The 10683-nt window shown below is 40.3% G+C and overlaps 2 protein-coding genes across 2 annotated transcripts; one reads left to right on the forward strand and one right to left on the reverse strand.

Moving 5' to 3' along the window:
* Positions 1-88: 88 nt before the first annotated feature.
* Positions 89-2743, forward strand: zgc:194887 (uncharacterized protein LOC571819 homolog). Its single transcript, XM_046413007.1, has 2 exons — positions 89-752; positions 1996-2743. Exons 1-2 carry the CDS (start codon positions 608-610, stop codon positions 2688-2690), a joined length of 840 nt encoding a protein of 279 aa, XP_046268963.1. The 5' UTR covers positions 89-607; the 3' UTR covers positions 2691-2743.
* Positions 2744-4084: 1341 nt separating this feature from the next.
* Positions 4085-5925, reverse strand: chrm5a (cholinergic receptor, muscarinic 5a). Its single transcript, XM_046413000.1, has one exon. The coding sequence runs from the start codon at positions 5725-5727 to the stop codon at positions 4147-4149; it is 1581 nt and encodes a 526-aa protein (XP_046268956.1). The 5' UTR covers positions 5728-5925; the 3' UTR covers positions 4085-4146.
* Between the last annotated feature and the right edge of the window lie 4758 nt (positions 5926-10683).

Genomic DNA, 10683 nt, shown 5'->3' on the forward strand with positions numbered 1-10683 from the left:
TCTGTGGGAGAGAACAACACTGACATTTGTCTGTTTCTCTTATGCAAAACACTTCTGTGCAACTGTACCTGCTGTACTATAACTCAGCACTCTATGTCATTTCGCTTTAAAGTGCGGTTGAGTAGAAGAAAAATCTACCAGATCACCAGCAACATGTTTCAGTTGAACAGTTCAGTCTTATCTGGACTTCAGCCTCATTCAGTCTTGCAGTGATTTTGGGTAAGTCAGAGATTTCCATTTACATAGCTCATATCTCTCCATTTACATGTAGGTTTATCTCACTTGACACAGATAAGTGGAGGTTTGGTGTCATTGTGATGTGAACCTGAGGCTGAAGTCCAGCAATGACTGGGACACTGAAAGGATTTCAGTGAACTCTGAATCTGAACTCAGCAGTCAGCTGCCAGTGTTTTTCATTCAGTCAGTGTAGACTAATGCAGTGTGAGTGTGGGAAAAGATTTGGGTACAGAGAACATCATATTTCATCTCATAGATGTGGCTTTACTGAAGGTTAGCTGATTTTACATTTCATTAGGTTCAACCAGGAGCTCACAGTACTGTTTCACCAACTAAACATTGTTGGTCTGACAGCAGAGGAAGGCGAAGTATGAAGTGTTTGAGATGTTGGATGCCAGCGGTGACCCTGCTGCTGCTTAGTGCGGCTGGAGTTGACATGGAGCAACTCCAAGCTGAGAACCTGAATCTCATTCATCCAGAGAAACATAACTTGGTCCTAAACCGTGGAATGAGAGGTAATTATTTGTGCAAATTCTTGCTTTCACTTTTCTTTTTGCTGTCTATCTCAATAATACACTTTGTTTGCAGATGTTGAAGAATGAAGCACACATAACTTCTGCTCAAGCTTTCAAACTCAGCCCTGTGATTGCTGTTAAATACTGAATTATCATTATTTTTTCTCTGATTATCTGCTTCTCCTTTGGGCAGGGCTGGGTCAAATTCCAGTCTGTAGACCCAAATTGCTCAGTGACTCATCAGTGATAAGTGTTATGTTCTATTAAGGAATTTGTTTATCTTCCCAAAACAGTTTGGCAGTTGATCAAGGTTTTGCCATGTTTACCTGGGAGACATTGAGAAACAGTGTTCATGCGCTGTTGCCATCAATGTAATGATTAATTCCTGGAAGTGGTGTTCACCACTAAAAACAGTTATCTGGCTTCTTGCCATGAGTTAGATGAGAAGACTGACATAACCCTCATGTCTGTTCGATAAGTATGATGCTACTACTGTCAGCCTGTTCACTTGGCTTAGCTTAGACTGTAAGACTGTAAACTAACAATATTCATATTTTGTTTGTTTAATCATTTCAAATAAGTAGGTGTTGGTCCAGCACTCCAGGAAGTTAGGGCAAATAACTCATTGTATAGTTTATAACCCCCTGTAAAATCTTGACACGTAATTTTTATTATACTTTGATTTTCATACCCACTAACAAAGAAAATCAAACCTCTTAATTGGTGAGGGTAATGGCAGCAGGAAGATTTTGTTCCCTTCAGATGTTCAGTCTTTTCCCTTACTGTTTCTTTGTGCTAAGTCAAGCTGACTCCCTCCCAGGTGTTCATTTTTAATGGACAGACTGGAAAGTGGTATCAGTCTCTAATTCTCAGCATAGAAATGAATAAGCATATTTCAAAATCCAAAATATACTAACTTAAATAAGAAAAATTTCATTGTGATTAATTTGGGATTATTGGATTTCAAAGAAAATAAGAAAATAAAATGGCATTGAAAGCCCTCATTGTACTGCTACTGAGTGTTTGACATTATCACTGTACCCCTGAATCTGTCTCCACCTTGTTTGGGATGTTAAAGTACTTTTTTTGGTGACTATCACAATCATTTTAGCATGAAAAGGATCTAAGCAGGTATCTCTCCCATGTTACCCCTGAGTGTGCTACACTCACCAACATGCTAAAACAAGTGCAAATACCCTGTACTGATTCACAGTTAGGGCTGATATATTAATTTAATCAACAGTGTTGCCCAGAGACTGCCATGAAATGCTGATGACCTCTTCAGGCCAGGCCAGAGACGGGGTGTATCTGATCCAGCCAGGTGACTCCCCCATCATGGTCTACTGTGCCATGCAGGAGGGAGGATGGACTGTGGTACAGCATATCACTGTCAATAGCAGCGTGAATTTTGATCGTACCTGGGCTGAGTACAAGCTCGGCTTTGGGGATGTAACTGGTGATCACTGGCTTGGGAATGAATACCTTCATCAGCTCACCCGCGGCCCAGGGCTCTATAAACTGGGAGTAAAACTAGTGAACCGAGATGCCATCACCAAGACGGGGGAGTATGATCCATTCCTGGTGGAGGATGAATCATCAGCATACAGGCTGAGGCTGGGGTTGTTCCAGGGCACAGCTGTAGACGCTCTTACCCTGGACACAGAGAACTACCTGCATGACAACCAGAGATTCACCACCAAAGACAGAGACAATGACAACTACTTCCAAAATTGTGCTAAGCTGGAGTTTCAAGGGGTACCAGGAGGAGGTTGGTGGTACGATGCCTGTGCTGGTGCCAACCTCAATCGCAGGAATGTCATCTACTGGCAAAAGGACTGCAACAAGGAGCAACTGTGCAAGTATGCATGGATGATGGTGAGACCTTCAGACACAGTCAAAATGATTCCCAGTGGAGACTGCAAGAAGGATGAGCTTTAGTGGTTTTCTGGATTTGTGATAGTGAATGACATTGGGTTTGGCAGCTATTGTGACCCAAGCAAGGTACATCAGTGATTTTCTCCTCGCCATTAAACTGGACATTTAATTTGCCACATTTTATTCAGAAATGCATGGACATGACCACAAAATACTGAAAAAAACAACAACAACAACAAAAAAACAAAAAAACAAAAACAAATGAATCACTTGGAACACAGTATAAAAATGCAGCACGGTTTAGCTTTGTTTCCAACATACACCATTATCAATACAAGAAGCAAAACTCTTTCATTCCTCAAATTCAAAGTGCAGATTTCTGGTTTTACCACAGAACTTGTTTTACAAAACAAGTGTTTCAACACATACTATCTTGTGACAGATGTAAAATATCTTTTGAATGACATCTCTCAGCCACTGTTTACAGAACATTTCACAAACAACTTTTTTTTTTTTTTTTTTTTTTGACCACAGTACATTAAAGATTTGCCAGAAATACAGTGAAGGTATGATGACACAATGTTTTAGTAATTTATAGAAAACAAATACTGTATATCAATAATAATAATAAAAAGAAAATATCCTGAGGATGAAGTATAATGAACAGATGATAATAAACTGTGTGTTCCTAAATCCTCTGCACTTTTCCTATTGTAAACACTGACATTGTTTAGCAAGTTTGTCATGTAGTTTGAGTAGTACTAACTAAGTCTTTTAGGATTGTAGGGATTTAACAGTAGAGTTGAGTTTGGGATAGTTTATTCATTTTTGTAATTAATTTTTATGGAATCGTTACTCCTTATTTTCCACTGAGATGTGTGATGTGAAAACAATGAAGCTGAATCCATATTCATCTCACAAATGACACTGGCACATGTGAAAAGGCTTTGATTATCATCAAGTTACAATCAGGTTACTGAGCAAGCAGATTCTGACATCAGGACGACATGTATTAGCCCTTAAAAATAAAATAGCAGTCCGAAGTGTGCACCTTTAATACAAACACAACACCTACAGAATAAAACATATTTGCATGTGTTACATTTCGAGCACAGTTTGGGGAGGATAGTGGTAATTTTTGAAACTATTAAACCAATGTACAATTTTCATTATAAGAAAAGATATCTAATTGAAATAATCTGTGTGTTAATTAATGCCATTTTCTGCATAAGAGTATCAGGAAAAACTGTTGTTTTTAGTATTTTGGAATCTATTTACAGTGTCATTGATTCTATTGGGCCAATTTATCAAGTTCGTCCAAAGTTTCCAAAGTTTGATCATTAATTAACATATATTATAGCAGAACTACTGATTAATGAGCAGCACTATGAATGGTATCTTGATATAATATCTTTTACTTTTGATATCACCTAATATGAAGAATTGAAGTCCTTAAAGCCAAGATTATTAATATAAACACTTTCACTTTACAGCCATCATACACCATTAAAAAAATAGTTTATGTCAGTTTGGAGCTGACCCCAGGGTTTTGTCCATACCAGTATAGTTTCTCCTCAATCCTTTTTTTCTTCCACTGGCAAAGTAAAAGCATACGGAAGGTCTTTTGGAAAGTCTTGTTACAAAGGGCGTAGCACATGGGATTGACGGTGCTGTTGACGTAACACAACCAGTAACCCAGATGCCAGAGTGAGAGGGGAATGCAGTCAGAACAGAAAGTGGAAATAAGCACCATGATGTTATAAGGCGTCCATGTTAGGATGAAGGCCAGCAAGATAGCACTGAGAGTCTGAGCTGCCTTCCTCTCCTTGATCAGCACCATCCTCTTCCTCTTGGTAATCTGGCTCTTCAGGGTGGCATCTGTGGGCTTAGATGTCGACGACGTTGATGGAACACTCATGGACTCGGCTGAGGAGAACGCTGAGGGGGCCATTTTAGTATCTCCATTTTTGCTGTGGTGCTCCACATGAGCATCTTTGGCCACAGGCTTGAACTTGTAGGACACACACTTGCTGCTCTTCTGTGAGTTGCTTTTGGGTAGTGTCTGGAAGAAGCTATCCTCCTCATAGCTGCTGAGCTGCTCACTCTCACTGCCCACTCCACTCTTGATGGTCTCACAAGCCTGGTTTCTGAAGGAGGGCTGGAAGCCCCCTGGAGACACAGGCCTGTCCTCATCCTCAGAAGAGGCATAACTGTTGAAGGTGGTCAACTGTCCAGCTTTGGACCACTCATCACTGGCGGTGGCTGTTGATTTGGCAGCATTGCTTCTGCTGGAGGAGGACCAAGAGGCTTGATTCCTGTCATGTGAAGCTGACCTTAATTTACAGCTAAAACAGGATCTGATAATGGTCTTCTGAGGATGGGTGACCCCAGAGTCTGTGGGACAGTTAATCCCCTGCAGTTCCGCCAGATCTTTGGTCCTCTTCTCAGTCTCCTTGTAGATTCGACAGTATAGGATTGTCATGACTGATACAGGAATGTAAAATGCAGCAATTGCTGTCCCAAAGGTTATCACAGGCTCAGAGAAAAACTGGATCTGACATTGCCTCTCAGGCACAGTTCTTTTCCCTACAAAATACTGCCAACAGAGAATAGGTGGGGCCCACAGAATAAGTGACACCAGCCAGGCCAGACCTATCATGATCCCAGCTCGTTTGGGAGTCCGTTTGGCCCTGTAGGTCAGAGGTCTGGTGATGGAAAAATATCTGTCAAAACTGATCACCAACAGGTTCATGACTGAAGCATTGCTGGCTACATAGTCTACTGCCAGCCACAGGTCACAGGCGAGGTTCCCTAGGGCCCAGTAGCCCATAAGTATATAAGAAGTGTACAGGTTCATGGAGAAAACACCGATGATGAGATCAGCAGCTGCCAGACTCAGCAGATAGTAATTATTCACTGTCTTTAGCTGGCTGTTAACTTTAAAGGAGAGCATCACCAGGACATTCCCCACAATGGTGATGAGGCTGACTATAGCTGACACAGTCGCAATGGTGATCACCTCCCACAGACTGTGAGTGACCAAGTGGATATCCATTGTACTGGTATTTAAAGTAGAGTTCAGTATGTTTTCTCCTTCCATGGTCCTCTTGTGTTTATTAGTATCCAACCGTGATAAGTCTGTTTAGATTTGTCATTTTCAAGAAGATCACCTGGGAAGAAACGACAGAAAACATTAGATTTTATCCAAAAAGCTCTATTTATTGCCACTACATGGCATCAGTTCAGCATGCTGAACTTCAAATATTCACACATGGCTCAACACATACAAGTATGCATACAATCTTAATGTGTTGCTCTTTAAAACTGAATGTAAAACCTGAGTTCATTATACATCCTTAACAGTTGATAGCATTTACCTTAGTGAATGATAAATAAAGTACTGAAGGCACTGTTTTCTCTGTTATTTGTCAGTTCTGTCTACTGAAAAAAATGGAATTAAGCTACTGTATTCATATGTTTCACACAATTAGATCAAGTTCATGTGAGTATACCCATATGGAGTGTTTTAGGCAATCTCTGCAAACATCTGTGGCACATTTAAAAAATCCAGGTCATTACATAATTTAATTCCTTGCTCTAAATCAGTGCTGTTATATTAATAGTTCATAAACTCAGTTTATAGTTCACCAAGATGGCCATTTCTCTGTGATAACAAGAATCAGAAAATATGGCAAATAAATTTTGGTTTGTGAACCCTTTGCTAAAGCCACAAGCGTGTAGATACAACAATATTTAAATGCATCTATTGTAATTTGTTATTCTGTTTAGAGATTGTTGAACTTTGAGGGTACTTCTCCATTCATTCTCTGTCTCTCTTCATAACCAGTTACTGAAATATGATCTCCACTGCTAAGCATATGAATCTAAGCACCTTTGTATCTCCTGATCACAGAAATCATACTTTGATACACTCTAAGGGAGACAGTACTGCACTTTCAGCCATGAACATCTGTTGAAAATATATAATGATAGATGCTGTCTGTGTCCCACTTTGAATTTGGTGAAACAGACAAATGTGCATACACTCCATATACACCACATGTCAGCCATGCATTTACATATACAGCGTCATCACATCAGTCATGTTTTCTGGTATTTTCTTAATAAGGTTAGGATTTCTAGTTTGGTTTACAACATGTATTCAGAGCAGTTTAGCAAAATTGAAAACTTGTCTCTGTTACAGTTTACGTGTATAGTTTTTATTGCTCTTCAACAAACACTTTTTAACTGTTGTCGTGGATGTTTAAGTCAAATCCACTGCAACTGTAAAATTTCTACTGTGTCAGAAACCAAGTAGGAACAGTACTCACATGTGATTACACACTGTGCACCAATAGAGGGCAGCATACACCCTCCACACCTTCCTTTACATATGGCCCTTTTATTCTAAGGTCAGAGCAGTAGGGTGCATACACATTTCATTCCTGGGTGCTGGATGCATTAATTAATAGTGACTGAGAGGCTACCCATGCCAACCTGGATCTGTGCATTTGAAACAAGCCTGTGGGAAATTTCTATGCCTTCATGGCCTTACTTTCGTGACCTACAAATGCATGACAGTGCCATGTGGTCTTGCTCTGTCCTTAAAGGTTTTTATCAAATGTGTGGAAGCAGTATTAAATCCCCTGGGTTTGTGTATATTTGTATAAGCAGATGGATGATTATGTAATGTAGGGAAAGCACAGATTTGTACTCAATCAGACTATTCAGTGAGGCTAGACTCTCTGTCTCACACTGTCAGTTGAGATACTTTTTTAAGTTTTCATCGTCTCCTTCCAGCCTTCCAGAAAGATGATTCTCTCTCAGCAAACACCTCAGCTAACTGAAATCTGGAACTGGTACTTTCAGATGTGCCACTTGTTCTGTGTAAAATTAGGGAATTTCAGGCCCATGTTACAGCCTAACATCTGCATCCTTTGTATGACCTTCCAAGTTCCAAATGTTCATGTCCTCCAGAGTCACTACTTACTATTGAAAATGACCCATCAGGCACAGACTGTTGGAGGATCTCAGTGTGAACTCTGGGCCAGATCACCTCCACAGAGAAAACACCTCATGTTGGGATGCAGCACTTGACTTCAGGCCGTCGGCCAGATTTGGCAAATGGATGTGATAGTGTTGGCACACAATGTGTGCAGAGAAACAGCTTTACACATCCTCACTTTAGTCTAATCCTTCAAAAAATGCCTGTAAAGAAGCAGAGCAAGCAATCAGCACATACTTATCAGCACCATTTTGGGGCATGCATGGACTCTCAAAGATATGATTCAGATCCCTGCTGACAAATCCTGGCTATTCCTGTAAAGACACTTGAAGTGTCTGTCATCAAAGGAATGCAAGGGAGATATTGTGGTGTGTATCAGGACAACACAGCAAATGTGCAGTCACAGAAAGACGGATAAACTTTCTCTTTGATCACCAAGATACCAAACAGAAAACTTAAAGTTACCAAATATAAGTGATCTGCTCCTGCGATAGAGTGATGATATATTTCATTCTGCAGTTTCCTCGCATTTGGAATGAGATAAATGTGGGAGAACATAAAACTCAATGAACGTAATTAACAGTATATTTTCTTTGAATTGCTGGATTTGTCAGATAAATGTTCATCCCAAACTACCTCACCTGTGAATTTTGTACTAGTGCTCCTTCCTTTGAAGCATCATTTGTGAAAAGAAGACCTTTCTTAACTGCTCTTTGTAGTCAAAGATTCTCCTAAGATATACTGCAGTTTTTTACCACAATGTGATGCTTTATACATAATAACTAGTACCACGTAGCCTCCTTCAGAAATTACTTCCTCACTCATTGGCATTCTTTTGACAGTGCCAGGTTAGCAGGAGTGCCAGCAGCAGCCTGAGGCCCACACAAATAACATTCCAGTCACTGCAGGGGTACTCCTGCAGGACTAGGATTGTCCCTCATCTTGTTATAGAATGACATTTCATATCACATCACTCAAATCCCCACATGATTAACCTACACGGTTTGGTGTAGGAGAAACCACAGAATTTGTCCACTCTGTGCTATTCTCTGATGTGCACAAACTTTTTTTATTGTTTACCATAGCAGAAAAAGAGTAGTAGAATAATCTTGCCAAAGCCTTTCATATTTTCTATAAACCCTCTCTAGTGGCATATCTCAAGAAATACGGTTTGACCAGAGGGTCAGCACTTACTGAATAGATGGCCATAAAATTTGGAGTTGGTATTATATTTGGAATTAATATATTTGGTTTCACCCTGGCTTGAGCTATGATCTTTGTGTTAAGTGCTAATTAGCAATTAGAAAGCAACCTAAGATTTGCAAAGCACAGCCTAACAAATCTGCCATTCTTTCAGTGTATATACTGTTAAAATTCCACCTGTGAAACGTAGGATCTTTTTAGCATGCTATCATTCTGATATTAGTATGTATCTCAAGGCAGCAAAATCAGCTCTACAGAGCTGTCTCCATAGCCGTACTCTTGTCTTCATTGTAATCCCTGTTTTGTATTGTTCTATGATCATTTAAACTGTAGGAAGACTTTGAAAGCAGTATATTAGGAAGTCAGTCAGAACACACCAGCTATTAGCCCACATGCTTGAATCATTCTGCATACACACACACACACACACACACACACACACACACACACACACACACAAAGAATTAATTAATAGTGACGTGTGGAGTTCAAAAAATGAGGATATTCCTGACTCACTGGTGACTGTTGTGTTGCACACACACACACACACACACCCACAAATGGACTTGTTCTACCTCTTGACCTCAACCGGTGTGGGACAAGTCAAGCCTGCTAATAGCTTCTAAATCGGAGCAGGAAGCGTTTTAATGGTACACTCAGAACTGAGAGCCTAGGGTAAACGTGGACTGTGCATCACTATAAATAGTGAATATAGTCTGTTGTGGCCTGTTTTTGGTCTTTGATGGATGCAGTTTGGTATCAGATGTGACACACAATGTAGGGAAGAACCTTGTGACGCTGTCAGATTGAGGGGTCATACTTGTTCCCATTCCATTCAGAGGTCATTACTATGAAACAGTGCCAAATGGTGGTGCAAAGACTCCTTGCCCTCACTCTTGCCAAGAAAACCAAAAACTTTCTCATTACCTGTGAGCACCAGCCCGCCTCCTGAAATATCATGTTTAGCTCAGTATGCATAAGTAATGGTCATCGATCCAGTGATTAACAGTGTTCAGCCTGCCAATGTGTGAGTGAGGACGAACTTGCACAGATCCTTCCTGAGCCTACTGAGTGCTGAGGTGGACATGCTGAAGGGTGGCTTCCTGCAGGTTTTCTGGCACCTGGCCATCAGTGCTCCTGTGCAGTGGCTCCATACACTGGCCCTGACCAGGCCTCCCAGTCATACATAACCTTTTTCTACACTCTCCTTTGGTTGCAGCACAGCTGCTCTGTATAGCAGAAACATAACAAGAAAACGGTGTTTGTGTGTGGGTGGCATTTGTGAAAGAAAGGGGAAAAAGATGAAGAAGAAGAAGAAAAAAAGAAGAAGAAAACAAAAGAGAGGCAAATCAAAGAAAAGGAGGCAAACGAAACCATGTGTGTCTACATGGTGAGTATGTATGATGGGCAAATCAGCCCAGAGCTTTTTGGCACAATGGTTCACGCATCCTGTAGTCAGCCCACTGACCCATGGTTAAGAATCCTGCATATGTGAGGACCCACAAAACGCTTGACTCATTCTGCATTTCGGGCATTGGAAGAAAAAGAGAAAGGATTATGGATGTTCACATGCAAGATCTGATTCCCAAACATGCAATCTGGAATATTAATGTGTGTGTGTCAGTGATGGAATCCCATCAGTCAAAGAGACATATATTAGGATGGTAAATGTCAGGTGTCGAGTTGAAAATAAAAGTAATAATGTGTACTTGTAGTACACTTTTCTGTTTTGTGTCAATTCAGTGCCAAATCATTTTTCCCTTGTCATTTTTTTAAAACAAGTAGAAACTTGAATTACTTCTCCAACTAAAAATGAATTTGATCATTAAATGAATATTATGATCTGCT

The sequence above is a fragment of the Scatophagus argus genome, chromosome 15, assembly GCF_020382885.2.
Source record: "Scatophagus argus isolate fScaArg1 chromosome 15, fScaArg1.pri, whole genome shotgun sequence".
Taxonomy (NCBI): Eukaryota; Metazoa; Chordata; class Actinopteri; family Scatophagidae; genus Scatophagus; species Scatophagus argus.

Coding starts and splice junctions, on each gene's coding strand:
- zgc:194887 (XM_046413007.1), top strand. CDS start 608: ATGAAGTGTTTGAGATGTTGGATGCCAGCGGTGACCCTGCTGCTGCTT. Junction 753..1,995: donor CCTAAACCGTGGAATGAGAG/GTAATTATTTGT, acceptor TTTAATCAACAG/TGTTGCCCAGAGACTGCCAT.
- chrm5a (XM_046413000.1), bottom strand. CDS start 5,727: ATGGAAGGAGAAAACATACTGAACTCTACTTTAAATACCAGTACAATG.